Source organism: Bombus terrestris, chromosome 1, assembly GCF_910591885.1.
Source record: "Bombus terrestris chromosome 1, iyBomTerr1.2, whole genome shotgun sequence".
NCBI lineage: Eukaryota > Metazoa > Arthropoda > Insecta > Hymenoptera > Apidae > Bombus > Bombus terrestris.
In genome coordinates, this window is record NC_063269.1 from 6,088,558 (window position 1) to 6,110,607 (window position 22,050).

The window sequence follows — 22,050 nt, forward strand, 5'->3', positions numbered from 1 at the left end:
TTGTTGCAGGATCGCGAGTTCGTGGAGATGGAGGTACCCTACAATGGTGCCCCGAAGAGGCCGGGCTCGCCGTCGCCCCTGACCTCCCCCGCGCACAGCACTGCCTCGAGGGGCGGCCTGCTGCATGCCTGCTGCGGCCGCTGCTATCCCCAACGTTACCAGGTACGCGGTCGCCGTATTCTCGCCTCGACGACCTCCATAAGCGAGGGTCCACCCTCGTCTTCCTCCCACTCTCACCAATCGCAGCCGAGCGGGCAGCCGGTGCAGTCCCATTATCAGCCGGTTGACCCCATCACGGTGCCCAATGTCGCGTTTAACGTGCCCGGCGACAGCGATCGGCAACGTCGCCAGGGTGCCAGCTCCTCCAGCCCCTACAACGAGACAAGGGTGTGAGCCGAGCTCGGGACAGCGATTCCACCGGACCGTTTGTTCCTTTCAGCTTGACCCGTGATCGAGATTATCGGTTCCAAGATCGTTCCACCCTATTGTTCCATCCTAGTTTTTTGGTGAGTTCTTTCACCACTCGTGCTGAGTCTTTTTCTCTCGCGGAGATCGCTCGGAAGAGTTTGAGGTTAACGTTACCCAGTTACGTTACGAGATTTGTTCAGATTACGGGTCGAAGTTGCGTTTAGATATCGGCTTTGGATTCTATGGATCCGTATGGATCAGAACGGAGGTTCCCTCCATTCCAATCGAAGTTGCGAGCTATGGTAAAGGTAAATCATATCATAGAAGAAGCATAAGAATATCAGGGACCTTTGTTTGCCTTGTGTTCTCGATGCCGAGGTGACGAGAGAACGTTGTATCAGCAGAAGACTGAACGTTCCATATCTTAGGAGGACTTTAAGGGCAGCTTGAACCCAAGCTGATCGGTCGTCTACGCTAATCGTCGCTAATTTCTGAATTACGAGGAATCTTTTCGAATTCTCGGCGAATTATTCCCGTTACTGTTCGAGCTCTCTCGATCGTTAGATTATTGGCTTCGATTCTTCGTCGATAAAAGCGGCTCGATCTCGTCAAGACACTGATCTGTTCGGTTCTTATCGATCACCTCGATCTTCGTTTCACCGTTCGATCGGATAAGCCGCCGTGACCAGAGATTGATGCGTTCGAATCCGGTGCTAGAACCAAACGTTTGTGTTCCGATCCAGGACAATGCGTGTCCTAGAATTCGCTCGAGACTGGATCTCAACGATCCCAGCGATCGTTTACGGTACGATTAGGTTAATGGGTCGCTTGGAGATTAATTCCCGGGGTTCGCATTGAAATCACCTCTCGATTCCAACCTACTCTAACCTGAATACTTACTTGGTAGACTAAGAAGTCACAAGTGCAGTAGTGTCGCGTTAACTGGTCATCGCTACCGCCGCTAATTCTTGCAAGTCATACAACTGATTTCACGAAGCAAGTGTCCGACGTCACTTGTGGTCTAAAGGTAAAGAATCATCAGGCAACAAAGATATTTAGGAACGTACATCTGAAACTATACCTTCCTCGGTATATAGCTAGGTCAGTGGCCAGTTAGCGAGTCGCTACCTCCAGTCCAGAAACGACGTAACAAATTGTCCGAGCAAACATAGACCACGACAACGAAATATCGCGGTTGTTCGTGACATCGAATCCCGGTTGTTAAGAACGACTCCCATCGGGGGTCGGCTCTCCCACAAGCACTGCCAGCGAGGGTTCGAATCTCGAACCGTGTGCTCTCTCTTTCCTTGGTGATATTCTCGCTATTTTATCCCCGTGTACGCGCACTACGGATCGTTCGGCGCGTTTGATAAGAGCTAGATAAACCTGCTGTTTCGAACGCCGGCAGGTATCGAAGATATACCTCCATCCGTCGCCTAGATTTTTCTTTCTCAACCGGAAAGGCGGAGATCTGTACTCTCGAGCTAAAAGAATCCATTGAAGTATCATCGAGAACAGAAGAAACGACACGCGAAGATACACACGCGAACTGGAATAAAGGCAGAACGCAAACGGATACGTTTCCTCGAGCGATCGAGAGGAGATCGGTTTATCGTTTTTCGTTCTCAGGCGTTGCTGTCAGCCTCGGTGAGAATCAGAAAATCTAGAGACGATGGATGCTGCAGCCTGCTGCTATCGATTGGCGCACCTTGCTTGCCGTCTTACTCGCTCTAGGAGTAACGAACAAAAGAAAGAACGCGGAACGCACGTGCTGCGTCGCTCCGCGCTAGTCGCGTGGCCGGAGATGTTCGTTCTCCTGCTTGGAACTTCTCCAAAATCCATTTGACCGAACGAAGAACGCGTTTCGAAGGCTTTCTCGTCTTACGGCGTTCGAAGATCCATATTTATCGCGGATCTCGCGCGGATTTCTTGAATCGACATCGTCTTCGTCGTATCTCGCTTGCAAGGCGAGATCGAAACGCACAGCGGATCCGTACGATCGCGGAATTTCGGGGCTTTTCTTTGTGATACATTTCTTCTGTGATGCTTCTATTTTTGGAGAAACGAGCGGCTATTATTGCGTTCTTCTCCGAGCTCGTTTTCGTCTCATGTTCCAGTGATTTGTAGATGTCGGATCATATCAATTTTCGAAAGGTTCGGACAAGTTTCGTGACCCGAATCGTCGAGAGGTCGGTGTACCAATCGAAACGAAACGAGTCGCGTCGAAACGATCTCGTTCTCTTTAAACACCAATCGAGGCGAAACCAAGATTCTATCCATAGACTTAGCGATCTACGTAGATTATTATCGAATCGTTATCGGCCTCCCTTTGACCAGCGTTTGGTCGAGGATCTACGGTCTAATTGAAATTATCTTCTAGCCTTAATCTACTGTCTTCTGATGGCGAATTCTAAATCGATGTCGTAGCGAATTAATTCTGGTTAGAACCAGAGAGAAGAACCGCTGGACTCGACGTGCTCCCGAGACGTATCGCTGGGAGATAATTATGAATGACGTCGGACACGACGAGTCCGGCGTGTTCTTCCAATCGAAATCAACTAGATCTCTTCGAGAACCCGTAGATCGACCTTAGGATTACTTCTCTTTCAGTCGAGCGGCCTTTTTTTCCACTCACCCTTCTACCTCTTTCTTGCTCTCGCAGAGTAGTAGATGTTCGTTAGTAGTTTCACCCTGTGAGAACGACTCTGCGAGTCGTTTATCAGCGACGCTTTCGAGAGTGTCGCGGCCGAGACGAATCGTGGCTCGAGATCGTGAGAAATCTTTTATATTCGCTGCTCGATTGTTTATTGGAAAATGTCTCGCCAGTTTTACTATTACATTGAAAATTTCCATTTAAATGGAGTATTTCTACGCGAAGAATAAGGGTTAAGCGTATCTCGATATCAGGAATTGGAAACGTATCGACTGCAAGAAGACGGAGGCGTTACGCGCACTCGTAAATCAGCCCGCACATAGCGAAAGGCGACGTTAACGAGGGAAAATGAGAAGTGATAAATGATCCTGTCGGCTGGCAGATCGAGGACGAGACCCCATCGAAACCCCATTAAGTGTCGTTCCACCTTTTATATGTACAGCTTCGTGCTGCTCCACGAACGCCATTTTTCAACGGTCCACCATCCTCTATTTTCTTCTGTCGCGTATTAATCGTCCGCTAATTCTTCAGACATCCCCCGTTGACCTTCCAAACGTCGCGCCTTTAACGGTGAAATTTATTTAAAGCCCTTCCACGGACCACGGCCACTTTGAAATTGAAACGCGCCAAATCTCCCCGCGTCTAATTTTAATCAGTTCACTGATTCTCAGCGGACCAGAGAAGCTCTTCGGGGTTTTATTAAACGTCCTCTGCCCCTTCTCTGTCTTTCCCACGAGCTTCCATTTTTCAGCGGTCGACCGAGTTCCCATCGACCTATTACGCGATAATCGTTCATTAACTCGTAAATTAGCCTCTGATCTTCCATCGCCAGCTTCGGCCAGCCTCAGAAACTGCTCTGAAATTACTTGGAAATAGAATTTCGATTCTATTTGATCGATTATACCCTCGTGTATTTTTATTTACGAGTTCTGTCGACGTCTGACAGTTTCCAGTGGTTTCGCGTCGTTGGGTTTCTTTTAGTATCTACCTTTTATTACGTGCTCCAATACGACGACTGTATCGAACGGTTTACTCCACGTCGACTTTAACAACCGCAATAACGGACGATGATCGAGCATAATAGACGCGTCTGCGACGTGTCAGACCGCTCACGAATGATCTTTATGAGGCGAACGTAACGCTGGCTGCGTGAACCGCGCGGTGTCAGTTGGCGAACGTGTTCCCCGACAGCTTTAAATCAATGATAAGATTCATATGCACGAAGGAACACGGGTCGTCGCGACGTGCGCCGTCACCGGTACAACAAATGTGTTCCTGCCATATTATATACGCAGGTCTCTTCGTTCGCCCAGTCTGTTTGAAATTGCCGAAATGTACGGAACAAGCGACGATATATTTCCCTGGAAGTCCGTTTACGTGCCTTGGGAGAGGATTTCGCGTGCCATTCAGGATCGGATTTCTTTTTCGTGTACGTCTAAATAGATTGGTTCGAACAGTTACATCCAGACAGAGGTTTTCTTCGCGTAGCGGTTCTCCATTTCTCGCTAATGATTTTGGCACAGCGTATCGGGAAACTAAATTTCTGTGATTACAATCTTTGTGAAAAGAATTTTAGTCGAGTTCCGTCCTCTTCCGAAGGATCAGCGTTGCCATTGATTTTCGAACAATTGCATCAAAGATCGAAACTAGTAGAATCATCGAATGGAAGTATTCTATGTGTGCGTTTATTGCAGGAGTCTCGATTCGCGTTACGATCTCGAGCTACGTATCTCGTCGACGATGCCGAAAATCCCATTTTTCGATCAAGTACAAGTCGACAGTGATCCAGGAGTTGAATCGTCGTCTTCCACCGACGAAACATCTATCGTCCCCGCCTAGAGTCGAGCCTCGCCGCTCGTCAGCCCTATCCTACGTCTTCCATTTTTAGATTAAAAAGAACTCGACTGGAAGCCGCGCATCGAATCCTGCCCGAGCTCGTGCCCGCCTTATTCTCGTCCGATCGCACAAATTAATCACGCCCCGCGACTCTGAGACCCCTCTAACTACGCCAACTCTGTCCGGATTCCATGAAATTCCACGAGACGACGCTAAAGCATTCCGCGGTGGAAACCAGCGGAAGAGATTCGCGGCGAAACGAAGCCGTGCGCCTCATCGAGCAGCAAGACAAATTTCGCGGAACATCTCTCGTTGATCGCACGTGCTTCGTTCTCGGTTTCCAATCCGCTATTCTTTTTTTTCCCTTTATCCAGTTCCTCGTGGGATTGGATAAAGTTATCGATCAAGCCGTACACGTGGAAATCGAATCGATATCGCGCGAACGGAGACGAACGAAGCTCGTTCTCCGATGGCTTTCGTTTCCTTGACCTTGTCCAAGTTCCGTCGAGTATCGGGGAACTCGACCACGGCTGTTCGTAGTCGAAGCGCCACTGCCACGCTCGAGGATCGATCGATCGATCGACGATTCGTCGAGCGTGTCACCTTTCGACTTGTACGATTTTCGCGCGTGATATTCGTTCGATCGTCGACACACGAGCACCCGGTGTGCCGCGTCCGCTTCTCAATTTCGTCGAAGCCAGACATTCGCGTCCTAGGGATCTAGAGATGGATCCTTTGGGTGACAGCAGGTTCACGAATACCAAAGGCGCGAGCTTTCGGCCCTAAAAGTAGCTTTAAGGACCCACCTTCTTTTCGTAGATAGGTTCAACGAGACAGAAATCGCAAGGAACATTCGAAATTATACTAGCAATTACACGGAGTGTATATAGGAAGTGCGAATCGATTATTCGATCGCTCGAGGATCGACTTTTGCTTTCGTCGTCGGTTGAGAACCATCGCAACCTTATATTTCGGTATTCCGGTTTGCTTGCGTTACGATCGCTATTTTCCAAAGACCGTACAGTTAGCAAGTATCTCGTTTCGTTTGTATCGGTCCACGCAATTGTCTTCAATTTCAGCCGTTCGATTTTTTCTTTGCCTTCTTAAACAGTCAATTTGCCTTTAGAAAGTTACATGAACCGAAGCTAATACCCTGAAACGAAGAACGATTCTCATTAGGGGATTAAGAATCGGAAGAATAATCTATCCTACTTAGGGAAACAAAAGAAGGATCTCGCGTCGCTTTATCTTAATTTAAAAACTTTCGACCGTAATCTATCGGGATAGGTTTGATGATCGCGTCATTGGCCCGCGAAATTGTCATCGAAAGCGGCTCAAACGCTCGTTTTAATCGTGATTCACGCTCGGGGTCGTCTAAATATTCCTAGGCGAGATTTATTACTGCGAGCGAAGCAGTGACGTTCCGATTAATCGATTCGTATTAGCGATAAATCCGTGTCGCGCGATCGTGCTTCGTGAATTCTGCGCGAGATTTACCATCCCCCAAAACGATTTTATTTGACCTGGTGACGCAAGCTGACCTGCAATACCGATCTCGATATCTCTAAAGTCCCGCAAATCGCGCGACCAATCCTCGGTTCGCGGTCATTCCACTACGATTAAGGGTTGTCGTGCATTTTCCTAACTAACGATCATTTGCGGAATAATTCTTAATTGTTTGATATCGTTCCCTTCTGGTACTATCGTCGAAGATTATTCAGCGAATCGTAGAGGAAATGTTAGCTCCAGATTGTCTGGCATACAAGGTGTGTTTAAATTAGGAAGATAATATTTTCAAATCGATTGACAAACGAAATTTCGAAATTTTGATGATGCTTTTCACTGTCGCACTTCGCGAAGATCGAATCGTTTCTTGTACGGTATCGTCGAGTAGGTTACTGGCCCAGCAGATTGTGTTACAAAGTAAGCTTTGAGCAACGTTGACAGTATAGAAACCGTCCTTGTCGCAATCAAAAAAAAGGAAAAAAAGAAAAAAAGTATTTGTAAGTTCGACTCGTTATCGCTTCCTTAGCGTTCATTTCCACCCTCGTCTGGTGAATTGCTCAAATTATACGCGTACAATTTTACGGTGCATAAGGGACCTCGTTTGTCCACTAACATAATAACTATAGTAACTATCGACTAGAATTATTCGGTTAATAGAAACTTTGCTCCCATACACGAGACGGCTCGATATTCAAGAAGTATAGCAGGCGAACCTTCGCAAGCAACTTGTCCAAGGACTGTTGGACGCGTATTTAATATTTAACGTGTAAAATGAGATTTGTTGTTTGATTCGAAAGTAACGTCTTTCCGTTTTAAATACCACGTATGGTGTTGGATTTTCTTGAATTACTTTGACGGAGAACGATAAGGTTAGTCAGCCCTTAATCGAGCCGAGGATCAAGCGTTTTAGATAAGATAGCACGTTTTGCCACACATTCCAGCAATCTGTCAGCGTTCCGATTCTGCGACGCTCGTCTCTTCCGATAGATCGCGCTGTTTAGCGCGGCAGAAAGAAATCGAAGATCCTTTAACGAGGCGATACATCTGAAGGAAATAAAGAAACTGAGATTTTTTAATCGATCCGCGTCCTTTCGACCCCCGACTTTGCAGAGAAGCCGACGAGACTGTCCGATGTTTCTCTCCACCTTCTCCTTTGATCACATCTTCGTTCACTTCTCGCTGAAACAAATTTTACCATCGAAATCGAGAAAGTAACGTTTGAGAAACTGCGATTGGCGGGAGCGATCTCCGTCGTACGAAATCCCCAAAAAGACAAGGCAGGACAGATGCAAGGCATACGAAAGACAAACATCTATTTCCACTTCTGATCATATCTTAAATTTTCAGCGACGTGTATCACGTCTCCACGCGCAGTCCGTTCGTCGTTTACGAAACTTTAACGAGCTTCCGCCAAACCACTGAGAACGACACGCGCGCTCGCCTGCACGGATCACATTCCCCTTACCCTTCGTTTCATCCACGAGATCATCACGAGTCTGTGTCGTGCCCTGCACGAACTCATCACGAACCAGTTTCGAATTCTCCTCCGTCGAGACCGAACAAAAGATATCATGCCGCGTTCCCCGCGTTCTTTCTTTTGATGTGGATTCCGCGTGCAGGTGGGCCGCAGACGGATCACATTCGAGACTCAGCATACCGCGACGATGCAGACATTCGACGAATCTCGCGGCTCCTGCACGGAACAGAAGTTCTGAACGCGTTCTCGAGCGGAAGATGGTCGAGAGTCGCGTCCCTACTTCCGCCGGCAACGAGACCGCGAGAAACGGGTTAAACGAGCGCTGTTGGATATTCATTACGAGTGTACAGTCATCCTTGCACGGTTATCGACTAGAAAATTGTACGGCAACGTGTGTCGCCTTGACCTTAGGGACATCCAGGTATACACGTACATGTCTCTTTCTGTGTACATACATATGTACGTTTATTATGTATCTACGTATATACGTATATATATGTGTGTATATATATGTGTGTGCGCGTGCGTGTTGCGCGTGTGTGCGTGTGCTCGTTCATGTATACACATATCGTGTATTCGTTGGCGCCAAAGTGCAAGGGGTCGAGGGTTCGAAGTCGATTTTGAGCTTTTTTACCGGCCAGAAGATACCCTGCTGAGTTTTACGCCTTGATCATTTGCCACGTACGTTGTCCGACAGCCATTCGATCTAACCCAGATACCAGAGGAACGCTCGTAAAACGTAATAGCTCTCTTCTCTTGCTGGATGATCATGTTCGTTCTCGACTGGTGACGTTGGAATGAAGTTATTAACGAAAATTCCCGGGTAATGATTTTATATAGAAATCGCGAAACTACACGAAACGGCGAAATCACGCTAGTAATTTGGATTCGAAACGAGACAAATATCGAATGGTCGTTGGATGATGTAGAGATCTACACGAGATTTGGTGTTAGCTAGATTCGGTGTTACACAACCACCAGAAAATCAGATTTCCTGTTACACTTCTTCACAGACTAGACGCACACTCTGTCACTGTATAGCGGTGAACGTTTCTTAAGCTTGTTCAGAACCGTAGGTATCTCGTTAGTCACATTTATCAACATCCAAGGGTCTGGACGAGTAAGTTTTAGAAAACGTTTGAAAAGATCATCGATCTTACATGGTTAAACTCTGGACGCCTCTTTCCTCTTCTTTCTGCTCGTTCAACTTTGCGCGAAGCAGTCGAGTCCCGGTGAATTTTCGTCGAGCGAGAACTCCGAGAGTTTCCGGTTTAACGACTTCTGGCGAAAATCTTGGAGGACATTTCCCGAGGGGCCGGCATCGTTCAGAGCGTCGCGAGATTTGCTGGCAACTTGCGTCAACTCGAGAACTCGACGCGATCTACTCGCAGCCGAGTCAAATTTTTCTTTCACCTTGCACGTGTGAATTTTTCCCCACCTTGCGTATTGTCGAGTTCGCCTTTTTTTCTTCTGGCGCACGGAACGGCTGCACTTGCGCGCGCGTCGTCGCGTGTTATAGTGCGTCGCGTGGCTGGTTCACAACGAGCGACGAGTGGCAAAAACAATTAGCGATTCTCTGGCACGTTTCTTGCGTGTTTCCCCATCAGGCGAGAAAATGGACGGATTCTTCAGACTTGGGAAAGTTCCCTTCGTTCACTTCAATTTGTTCCACGCGATGAAGAAATTAGCTTTAATGCTTTTTCTTCCCATTGAAATTTAAGTAGAATATCGTGAGCATCTTTTAAGATGTTTTACGTACTTCTTGTGGTTTAGGTATCGGATGAAGATGGCACAATGGTTTATCCGTGTGGCCTGGTCTTCCAATCGTCTTTCAATCGGCTTTGTACTACACCACCAACGTCGCCTTTGTCCTCGATTATTGACCTACGCGTTGCCTAATCTCCGTCTTTTGTCTAGACGTCAGCCTCACGCTTCATGACATTGTTCTATGTAAATCCAACGTTCTATCGTTCTAACGGTTCACTAGTTTTCTATGCAACTATTTTATCGATATTTTTTTGACGCTATTTTCGCTAAAAAAATTTCGTATAAACACTTTTCTCATCTACATTGTTTGATCGACTCTGTTAATAGACTGTACGACTTCATTTTTGCGTCATTATTCATTAAGACTAGTCATTAAGATCTGTTGACTTCTTCTGTTTGTTTATTTATCTACTCAGTCTATTTATTTACATTTCCGATTTGTTTATCTTGTAATCTCCATGTACGTATCGAATAGCACTAATGAAAAATTCAAACAGTTGTCAAAAAGTTACCATCTTCAGTTTTACGGTCTTTGGTTTCCTGTCAAAAAATGTAGTCATGGCAGTTACACCGCCAAGAAGCAGCGTGTGCGTGAATTGCCAAGTGTTCGATAAATCTCAAGCAGTCGCTAACCAGTGGATGCCAGCAATTAGAAACGTTTAGCTTCGCATAAACGTCACCATTTCCCTCGACATCGATTTATGAGCCGCGATGAACTTTCGTCCCCTCGACGAAAGTTGCGTCGATGTAATCTCCTCCGCGATACGCCCTCTCTTTCGCGTGAAATTTCTACGGTGAATCGTGGGTCGCAACAGCTGACGTTCCAACGAAATTTGCCTCGCTCCGCGAGCCAAATATATGGTTATGCCAGCTCGTTTCCTTCTCAGCTTTTCATTTCCAGTCGGTTGTAACTACGCCAGTCGAGAATCTTTTAATCTCATTCTCGAAAGATTGAAGATCCCCCAGCCGCCAGCAGCGAATACGTACTCCAGGAAATAATAGATCTTCTTCTCTAGTTATTCCATTTCCGTGTACCGTAGCTTTCTCAGTTTCTTCCACAAATCAGACAAGAATCGATGCTAATTATTGTCGACGTAGACTAATTAATACAACGTGTTGCCAAGCGCAAACACCTCTATCCATTCGTACCAGTAATAAGCCGTGCCAGAGGAATCGCCCGATATAGATGACTGACGCCACGTGTTTCGATAGTTAAATCGTAGCCAGGCTCTTCCAAAATCGTTGCGAAGCTATTTTACATGGTGTCTTTATTCGAATCACGAAAATCTCTGCTCGCGCGCATGGAACTCGGTTGGGCCAGTTGACCTCTTCGTTGAAATTGCCGTTGCGTCAGAACGCGTATCTTCGTGTCGAGCTTATTACGACAAACGCCTCTAGCGAGGAATATCAACGAACGAGCTTCGCAGAAACAACGACGAAAGCCGGGGAGACGTTGCCGAACGAAACGCTCGTGAAACTATCGACCGTGAGACCCTATGGTCGTCCAGTGGCGCGTATTATCAGTTTCATTATCACGCGTTGCTCGATGGAAATATCAGTAAAGGAAAGAGGAAAAAAAAAGGGAAAAGAAAGAATAATCATAGCCGAGCGCGCGCGCGACGACGTTGCGCCGAATTAATTGCCCCAATAATGCGTATTATAATATAACACGAGTTGCTTTCATGAATAATGCATAGCCGAAGGAACACCGGGAGCCTGTAGTGGAGCATCCACTTCAGATCAGCCAGGCAAGAGAAAATTGAATCTTAAGTGTCCGTCTGAAAAGCTCCGTCAATTCACTTTTGCCGTCGGCCCAGTAACGAGCACCATCTTTTCGACACTCCTCGAGTATCCACCTATCGTGTCCGTCCTCTTCAAAGACATTCAATCTCACCCTCCTGCCCTTTGTTAACATAATTAATACGGTGAAATTTTCGATTCCGATTGCTACCGACCCGTGGAATCGAGCGGCCCAAACGTCGTGTGGTGCAAACGATAATCGTTTCTTCCATTTTTCTTCCTTTTCTTCTTCTTCTTTTCTTTTTGCTTTTCCTTCCGAGGAGAAACAAGCAGTGGACATCACAAAGTTTAAAGAGAAGCACGAACTTTGGAGAAGCATCGAGTACCGTTTGATTTATCGAAGGGTAGGAAAGAGGCACTTTAAAAGATTAAGATTTAGAAGATTGAAGTGGAACATCGTGGATGTTGTCGAACTTTTGAAGAAGCTCTTTTTGCGAGTGAAATCAAGCTCGTGGAAAAGTATCGGTTGCACCTACTCGGTATTCAGGCCACTCGACTTCTATTTTGGGTGTTGATGTTGGTTACTGTCCCCTCCCCCCCAAGTTTTGCTCCATTTAATCGTTATTGGAAATTGATTGGTCCGTTATATATGACACACACTATATATACCATATAGCTGGTTCGATTAAATATATTGTATATAATGTACGTGGATCATGTTACTTGTGTATATTTTATTAAGTCGTTCAAGGGTACGAAGCGAGAATTATCGCGCGGACGAGTTCGTCACGGAGGAAGGCCGATCCAATTCACCAACAATTTCCTACAGACATCTCACGTGTAAAATCAACCGTATTAATATCATTTATATATCAAGAAGAAACAAACATTCCTATACTACGAAGGATCTCTCTAGTCGTAATCTCGTAATAAGTTGCTGATTTACTCGTAACAAATAAATTATTTAACCCGTTGCAAAGAGGAGATAAATGAATCACGTTTACCGGGATGTCTGTAGAGAAAGGGTAATTGGTGAAAACCACACTGTCTTTATCAACTCCCCGGTCGGTTCTTCGCGTAATTAAACAAACTAGTTTAACAAGCCGCGAACAATGGCCTTACAATGATAAATCATCGGCACTGTTCTCTTCTCGCCGAAGAAACGAGTGTCAGACTGAAATTCGAAACCTCCTCGCGGGCACCGCGTTACATTAATCACTCTGACTGTTTCGGCCTGTTCGAGCTTTAGAGCCGCTTCGCGACGAGAAGAAAATTAATCAGAAATTAGTCGGCACAGCCTGTCAGTGCGCGTCGATTACGGCCACTGGGTACAATGATTAATCGAACGTTGTATATCGAGTGGATTCCGCGAAAGGTCCAGCAGCTGCCTTCGTAATTATTTTCAATCGGTTGCTGGCTCGTAATTATCAAGAGGCGCGCGTGCGTCCTCCCTCCTCCTGCATCCTCTCTAGTTCGCATTGATGTCAGTCCCAACGTTGTTAAATTAATTATCGTTCAACAGGTAAGTCGCCCGATAGATAACGGGCTGTAAACGTCGCGACGAGACAGGCTGTCGTTTATCAATTTTTACCACCGCCATTGACATCGCGCTCTTAATTGCTCACTACAGATGAAATTATTCCAAACTAACATACACAGCGTTTCGCTACGTATTAACGCGTCATAAACGGATGATTGTTGAAAATGAGAATCGCTGTGACACGATTGCGATTACGTAGCATAGAAAGGAATATTTCTTGTTCGATTTGAAATCAGAAGGCAGTCTAATTTGGTCATTGGCAATACGATAACATTTGGCGAAACGTTGATACTAAAGAAATTCTTCCCCTTCTATGTCTAATCTGATCATCCCTTTTCGTAATCGTTGAAAAATAACACGCGGTACAATGTAAATATGTCTGTACATTTTGTAACATATACACACTGTCGGCACCTGTGTTGTGTGGTTCGTCCCGTAGAAACATTCGTCCGTTTAAGGTAAGACCCAAAAAGAAAAAGAACATCAGTTCTGTTACTTGTCTGTCTACTTTTTTTGATCGCTCCCCGATATAAAAGCCTGCTAGTTGAAGATTAGTAATATTTTTTGGGAAATGTTGTTTCATTGATCGAACTACTATTTCTTCTCGTTCTCTTGGCACTTCTCCTCTTCCACACCTTTGCGCTACTCGCATACGTTACGTACTACGCCTCTCTGTTTCTTGGATTGTTTGAATGCGAACCTCTTCACGATTTTTCAGACACGATTTCGTGCTCGACGGATTGTTCAAGCGTACCCAATTACCCCCCCCCCCCCCCGCGAACCAAACTTTTATTTTCTTTTAACGAGAATCGCTGGCGAAGAGAAGAGGCGAAAGAAAAATCGGTTGTGAAATACGCCCCTTCTCTTTCGGTTGACGTTCGCCGGCGAGTGTGGCGACCGAACAATTAGCGAGCACTCGAAGAATGCGACGTTTCGCGAGAACTGCATGGAAACCAATGGAGAATGTTGTTTCTTGTACGCCACAATGGCCCATCTCGTCCCTCGATCGACTCGAACAACCATAGTTTTACGTTTTCCGTTCGATGGCGAGTCAACCACTTCTAACGATTCTATTTTCTTTCAGTGAAAACTCGTTATCGAGTCTTTGTAAGATACTTTACTCCGACGATCGAGCTATTCGGTAATCGTTCGAAGACGACCGATTACCGAAAACACTTTGCACTTTCTGTTACCTTTCGTTTGTCGAACGCATTATTTTCAAAATATTCCGTGCCATGAATCGCGAATATAGAACAACCGATCTGATAACGCGATTCGATCGTGAACTTCGCAGATACCTTTTAAGTACTTGGAACAATATATCGGTGACTTTTTCCGCGATTTGAAATTCGAATTGCTTTGAATAACTTGTTTATACCGCGACGCGGCGCTTCGTCGATTTCCCCAGCCGCGACCGGAAACGCGTCCATTAACGGGATGTCGCGGTCCGTAAATCCGGCTCGACCCAGGCAATACGAACGCGTTGGAACGTCCGTCGATCCGGGTCGGGTCCGCAGCTGGCCGCGACGTGGACTAATTAAATTTAATTAAAGTCGACGATTAAGTCCGACTCGCTGGTTCCGCGTGCAACTTGCCCGACACCGTGGAATTAACGGCGGCGAATTAGTTTTCGCGAACCACCAGCGGGAACAGCATGATCGATGGTCGATCGTCGACCTAGGTAGGATCGTTTAGTCGGTTAGCCGATCGTAGATGAAGCTCGTAGCAATTGTAAGAGGAAACAACGAGACAGAACTCGCGTAGGCTTCGACGACAGAGAACACGACACACTGTCATAGCTGGGGGAAGTTCTTTCTATAGAGTTAGTTGAATCGATTCCGATTCACAGATGATCGTGCATCAGCAGACGATGCTCGGATAGAAGCCAACCCTTCCGCCCTTCGAGCTGGAACCTTCGAAATGGCGCGTGTTCTCCCTCTGAAAATTCGTCGGTTCTTTGGAAGTTAGATGGTATTAGGGTTGCAAAATATAATAGTGCTAGTCTCGGTAATCCACTTAGTAAGAGCGTATGAGAGGATATAGAAAGTAGGATGTTGACTGAAGCCGCCGAACACGTTTTTAAAGTTGGTTCTGCCTCGTAAGGATGACAAAGCCGATTCAGAATCGGGGAAAAGTACAACACGTCCGATCTAACGACGATCGTTTAAAGTGTCACGACTAGAGATAACCGTAGAGGTCCATGTAGAAAACAGACTCTTTAGGGTAGGTGAGCTTAGCGTGCAACAATGTAGTGTGTGCTTGTGGTGTGGATTTCAGCAGGCGTACAGTCAGTACATCCCAGCGACAAGGGCCCAAGTATCGGGTGCCCAAGGGGGGCAGACCGGGGCTGCGATGGACGGGACTTACCTCGTCGAGGCCTCGTTCTGAGCGGCCTGACTTTCTTAGCCAGTTCTAGTAAAGCACGCTAAACTACAGATCCCAGTAAATTCGAGGCAAAGAGAAACGAAATAGAGCAGAATACTAGAGCAGAGTAAATAACCAAAAACAAAACAAAAAAAAAGAGTAAAGAAAGATAGAAAAGAACAGACGAACAAACTGATCTCGAGAACGCATAATCGCAGATTAGAACAACGACGATACACGAGTAACGTTCGAATCGGTTCAGAGGCCGAGCAGTCGAGAGCGTTTAGAGAAAGAAAGGTAACACGAGATTTGATACAGTTTGCAGACAGATTTCGAGTCGGTCGACACATAGAAATATAATATACTCGAATGAGATGATTTTCAGAGGACAAATTAAACGAGAATAGAGAAACGTTTTAACGTGATCGTTTAAGAGAAAGTAGACGAATGGACATGGAAGAAACACCAGTCGAAAACAGAAAACAAATAGAAAAATATGAAATAATCAAATAATTGACACAAGACACACACAGTGATATTATAAAATACATAGATATAAATCAATCAAATTCTATTTCCTCATTTCCGTGCCCACCCGTTCATCGACGACCGACTACACCGTGCGATCCACGTGGAACATTGGACACCTACGATGACCTCGCATCGTCCGCCCATCATCGTCATCGTCATCACGGGCGTCATCGTCTCCACTGGCCATCACCATGAAAATAATCGCCCCGTTGTCTCATCCTGCTCGCTACGAATCGGCATCTTTTTCTCTTCACATCCTCTGTGTTCATCCGCTCGTTCTCCACGATGGATAAAACGAATTTTTAACGAATACAAATATATCACGTGCGTGAACGAAAAATCACCGATATAATATAACGAACGGAAAAATAAAATATATATATATATATGTGTGTGTGTGTATATATACATATACATACGTACACACAAAAATGAACATCGAATAAACAATTCGTCCACGTGAAACCGTGCGAAATTCATAATGAATCCGATGGATCTCTCTCGCGCGCTCTCTCTCCTCTTTTTCCTCTCTTTCACGCTGGAATCTCATGGACGATAATAAATTGAAAAAAAATATGTACATAATGATAATGATAACGAAAAAAACATGCTAACGATCCGACGATGGGAACGAATTGAAAAAAAAAAATATATCGTGATCGATGAATGGCATTAAAAAAAAAAAAAAAAAAAAAATCATTTGAAACAAAAAATAAAAATAAAACACATATCGCGGCGTTTTGGCGTTTTCAACGATGGCCGCTGAAAAATGTCGCACGTCCACTTTTAGAGCTTGTCTTATCAGCTCACGTCGAACGAGAGCAAGGATAGAGTGGTGCTCGTATATGAAGACCGTATACAAGTTCGGAAAAAGGTAAAGAAAACCGTGTTACCTGAAAACCGTTTTGGATACGATGATAATCGATGTACATTACATACTATGTTATATCGTTTCGTTGCTTTTGTGCGCGCGCTCTACGATCCACGCGTCCCTCGCGGACAATACGTTTCTGCTTGTATACATGGATGTAAAGTGGACATCTGTAAAAGAGAGAAAACGAATCATTCGCGGCGTATTAGGGGTTTGTGTGTTTTTTTAAGAGAGAAAGAGAGAGAGAGAGAGAGAGAAAGACAAAGGAAGTAATAGTAAAGAAATATGAGATTTATACGAAATACGAGATGTAGCTTAGGATATTCAGTCTTCCTCCATGATAGTCGTTGTATTAATGTTCCGCGAAAGATTTTATTCTCTCAGAATTGAACGAAATCTAGTTTGAAATATGGAAGCCAACGTCGTTTCAAGGGATAAAATATCCCTTAGATTTCACGAGCATCGTATCGTATACAAGCACGCGTTTTATACGCTGCAACGAACGCGTGGGATCGCGCGCGCGTACAATCTTCCATGATGTTTATCAAATGTGTATAAGATCTCTCTCTCTCTATATACATATATATATACTATTGTGTGGCCGTTGGGAGAATATGAGGCAGCTTTTCTTGTCCTTCGACGGAAGGATCAGGACGAAGGACACACGAAGGCCTCCCCATGCATCCCCTTGGTGGTCGAGAATTATATCGTGTCGCGTGGCTGATCCCTGGATTGGCTTCTGGGTGTCTGCTTTCCCCGAGAAACATCTTCTCCTACGCTTCTTTCCGTCGCAAAACTTTCCCCTCTTTCTCTCTTTCCTATATATCTCTGCCGTACGCGTCGAATCGCATACGTTTCGAACGTCGATGTTTAGTTTTCTATTTCAATCGCGAACTCCTTTAGTTTCTCGACTCGCAGTTTTCTTTTCTTCTTTCGTTATCGATCGACTCTCCATCTTTTCGTTGTTTCCACGAACCTCCGACTTTTTTTTTTCGTTTTCACACGTTCGTCTCTACGAGCGTTTTTACTTTTCCTTTCTTTCGCGATCGTTCTACAGACGAAAACCTTCTGGCATGGTGCCTACTCGAACCCACCGTGTTGCGGCTGACTCTTGATCTGGCTTCTGATTTATGCATCTCTCTGGCGATCCAGCTACGCTTCTTCGCTTCCCTCTTTGGTCCCACATCTGTCTGCATCCAAATAGAACTCGTGTATTCGTGATCATCCGGTTTATCCACCCTTTCCGCCCACTCTAAGTGCCCTCTCTACCCGTTGTCGCTTAAAATCCACTGCTAGCTCCAGTTTCTTTTACTTTAGCGAGCTTCCTATCGCGGCTAGGTTGCTAGGAATTATATCGCCACGGAACACGCAAGAGAGAGCGGGGCAAATATACTTTATACTGCCTGTTTTTATAGTACCCTGGCGCTTAAACAACCGAAGCGAGTAGGGAACGTTCACCGGCAAAGAGGAATCCGGAAGACGGATCAGGCTAAACTCGGGGAAGATCATATATGCCTCCAGTGAAGCAGGTTTACGCGCTTTTTACGCCGCATGCTTTTCTTTCGGTCACGTCCGCTATTCGCTCGTTCTTCCTTTGTTCGCAGCCTGTGTTCGGTCCGTAGTCTCACGCCTTCAGGACTTTCAAAAGGACGAAGAAACACGCAGGTTGCGACAAAGGGTTCGTGACGAAGACGCGCGAGATATATACGTCGCTTCCTTTCGTTCTTAAGTGTCACTGTGACGTTTCGCAGAAACGACGGCTGTCTGTTTTATTGGAGAAATATCGTGAATTGCTGTTCGTTAAATGGAAGAAAATGATATCGATACGATATGAAGCGAGATTCGTACGTTTTACGATTACATACAGTTTCATTTAACTCTGTCACGGTCTTCGGACTTCGGCGGCCTAATTTTCTCAATTAAAAAAAGAAAGAAGAAAGAGACTCGTGTTCTCGTAATGTTTCAACAACGGTTTCTTTTTTTTTTCATATTTTCCATGCTTTTAAAAATCCTTTAACCATAGAAAATATAATTAGACCGAGAAAGATCCGCTGGGTGTAGCAGAGTAGATGTACGAAAGTAATTTAAATTTAACTTCGTAACGACAACTTTGAATCGTTTTATATTTCATCGCCTTTACATTTTCATCGACTTTCGCCACATCTTATATTCAACGAGCGTTCCGTTTTCGTTTCGAAATTTTTACCGGTCTCGAAGCCTTTAAGTCGCGTGATTTATTTTATGATCAAGCTCTCTTTAAAGTTTCCGCTGTGCGTACAGCGACTAATGGCTTCAGCCAGCTTTAATAAGCGAGCCGTCTCATCCGTGCCTCGTAGCAACCGATGATTAATGTACCCGGCCGCAGGGAAGACGTCGGGCGAAATCACGCCCTTCTAATGCGTTTTCCTTGTATTGTGCTAATGCCACGCGACCCTGCGCAAACGTGCGCATCGCGTGTGCGTCGACGTATCACGAACTCTAGATTTTCGCTATCTCGGTAGCTCCTTTGTGACGAGAAATTCGTCGAGAATTTCGTTCGTGCCTCGACGGCTTGAAATTTAATTACCCTTTGCCATTATCTTCTTACATCTTCATTTCTATCTTCTATGCTTTAAAAGTAATCGCATAGCTCTTAAAGTATCGCACAATATCATTATCTTTCAAAACATCATCGGAGAATTCTCATTTGCAAGACACGAATTTTCACTGCCTTAGATGCCTTTCATATTTATTTTTTATCCATATCCCGTTGAATTTTTGCAGCCGTATCATATCGTATCGATCTTATTATTCAACCGCAGAAAATTTAGCGATAGAAGCAAAGCGACACGTCTGCTTGGCCCCTTGCGAGACTGCGTGAGCTCGCTCGCAACATCGGCCTAGCCAACGCGATCAATCGCGATAAACCTGGCCCGCCGTAACAGAAATAACGCGTGCACGTGCCACCGAAAGAGAATAACACGCGTGTCTCGTGCGTCACAGGCGAAACGAAGCAACGTGACCCTCTGTTAAAGCTCGTACACGCGAGGAACTCGTGTTTATCTTACTATCGACAGATTTTTCTGTTATTCTCCGCCTCCGCGTTCTTCTGTTCTTTGCATTTTCCTGATTCGAATCAGTTTTCACGCGTGTCACCGCTAAAACGTATTAAACATTCAAGATATTAATCGTCGCAGTAACTTATTGATCTTTCTATACGATCAACGACACTGTTCGATGCGTTTGACGGTCGGACTCGGATATTAAATTCGGCCGAGTCAGGTTGTTAATGTGAACGTCGTTAGCGTAATAGGAAGCATTACGCGATACTTTGCACAGTATAAAGTGATTCGCATAAAGTTTGCGTCACGCGATATCAAATAGAAATTGCCAACTATCGTTAGCGTGACCTATCTCGCTTTGATGTTACGGTATAATTCTCTAACTTGGCTTTACAGCTCCGTTTGATCAGTGTCTAGAACGTAATTTAATAATATCGGCAAACTAACCGACGTGGATTCTCCTCGCGTGAACGAGCCTTAAATTCAGGCTGCTCCGTTGCAGCCGCGTCGCAGGCGGCGCTTAGACAGGAAGAACGAACATCTCGGACAGGCCGGTTGAAAAGGATTAACGACGCTTGTCGAACGACGTCGTAGGAAGACGTGAACCAGCACGAACGTGCGACGATGAGAACGAACCGCATTGCGGCGTACGGATGTAGTCGGCGAATTTTCCCCGGGAAATCCGACGGTGTCTGCATGCAGCCGTCAATGAGGACGCGTCGACTTGCCTTTTTTCCGCTTCTGTCCCCGTTTTTTATTTACGAGCAGAACCTTGTCTATTGGATCGTAGGCTTCTATAGGACTTTCATATCGTCGATGAATACATCAAAGAAGTTTCCTTTTATTATTTCTTAACCTAGCGCTACTGTCGGAGGCCGATGATGATGGATTCTATGGTTCCTGGTTCGAACGCGTTTTTAAATTAACTATAGAAGACGTATGAGGTTGAGAAACGAAGACATACTAAGAGACTAGGGACCATAAACGAATTCATCGTTGTAAAGGACCGACGATTAATCGCCTTTTTTATCGATTCGAGAAATCGATTCGAACGCGTACTCTGAAGACGCTTGACTCGAGAAATTCGTTACGATGAGTAAGAGATGTGAGAAATAAAGCGAGCCAAACCGAAAGCTTCGCCGATAAACAGATCCGCTTATTATTTTCGCACACGCCCGAAAAATATTCAGCAGACTACCGAGCGCTGTGACGAAGCTTCGACGTATGTATCACATCCTCAGAGCAAATTTCAATGCACTTGTATGCAATGCACCGTATCGTAGATGCGTTTCTGTTTGACGTCAAAACTGATAAAGCAACGATTATTCTTCCAAATCGTCCTTTACGATTTGTAATTCTTTGAATTAAAAAAGAAAGAAAAAGAAGGAAGAAAAAGAGAACGATAAAAATGTCAGAAAATACACTACGCACGTGAGTAGATTCGGAGAAAGTACGAGTATTCGTACGAATTGAAGGAGGATTCGTTGCGAAAACAGAAAACGCGTCGTTCCAATGAACACCAGCGTTGAGACGAATCAAAGTCACAGACGTATTGCAATTAATGGCTTGTCGAAAGGATCGTTCTTATTGCACCTGGCATGTTTCTTTATGAATCGATCGTTCCACCCTTTTATCTCCATAGCAGCGCACATTCTTTCACACACGGATACTATCTGTTTCCATTCACTCAGTTTAATTGTAAACGTTTCTTGTTCTTATTGCTATTGTTGTATCACTGTTACCATTTCCTTTGTTTCGATATACATAATACGTATTATACATATTCTGATTGTTGTTTTTGTTGAAACTGTATCTCTGTGTCGGTAGCACCAAGTTGTTCCGCTTTTTCGATCTCTCATTCTTATGGTGGTTTTCTTGTTTCTCACTGTATCTTCTTTTCGCATGAACTTTCTGTTTCTCTCTGAATTGCATTTGCACGTGGCCCGCGTGCCTCTTTCATTCTACCCCCTTCCTCTCGACATCTCTCTTCGCTCGTTCGTACGCGATCTTTAGCCTCGCGATACTCTATACACAACCGGAAATCGACCTTCGTGGTGTCGTGGAACTTCGCCTCTCTTTTTTTTTTATCTTTTTCTTTTCTTTTTTTCTTTGTCCGCGAATTCTTGAACGTTCTAACGATTCTTTGCCATGTTTTACAAGACTGTAGTTCGCGATGAAAAAGAGATCCATCGCTCGAAATTCAGTCGATGCCACGAGGCGTAACGTCACGCGAGATCGCATCTCTCTCACATTCCATTTCATCCGAAAACTATCTGCCAGAGGTAGCTTGTTCGGTCTCGAGAGATTTAGAGATTG

At 45.1% G+C, this 22,050-nt stretch overlaps 1 protein-coding gene across 11 annotated transcripts in view; it reads left to right on the top strand.

Annotated features, from left to right (window-relative positions):
• Positions 1–22,050, top strand: part of LOC100644319 (potassium voltage-gated channel protein Shal) — a 116,664-nt gene that overhangs the window by 67,099 nt on the left and 27,515 nt on the right. For 2 of the 11 annotated variants that reach the window (XM_048406719.1, XM_048406713.1), the window contains exons 4-5: positions 10–162; positions 16,613–16,696. In XM_048406719.1, coding sequence (XP_048262676.1) covers positions 10–162; positions 16,613–16,696 — 237 coding nt within the window. Of the gene's footprint in view, positions 1–9; positions 163–8,022; positions 8,302–11,344; positions 11,396–13,366; positions 13,386–15,204; positions 16,519–16,612; positions 16,697–18,108; positions 18,223–22,050 lie in introns of those variants that run through there. The other 9 variants (XM_048406740.1, XM_048406722.1, XM_048406736.1 and 6 more) reach the window with 8 other exon arrangements.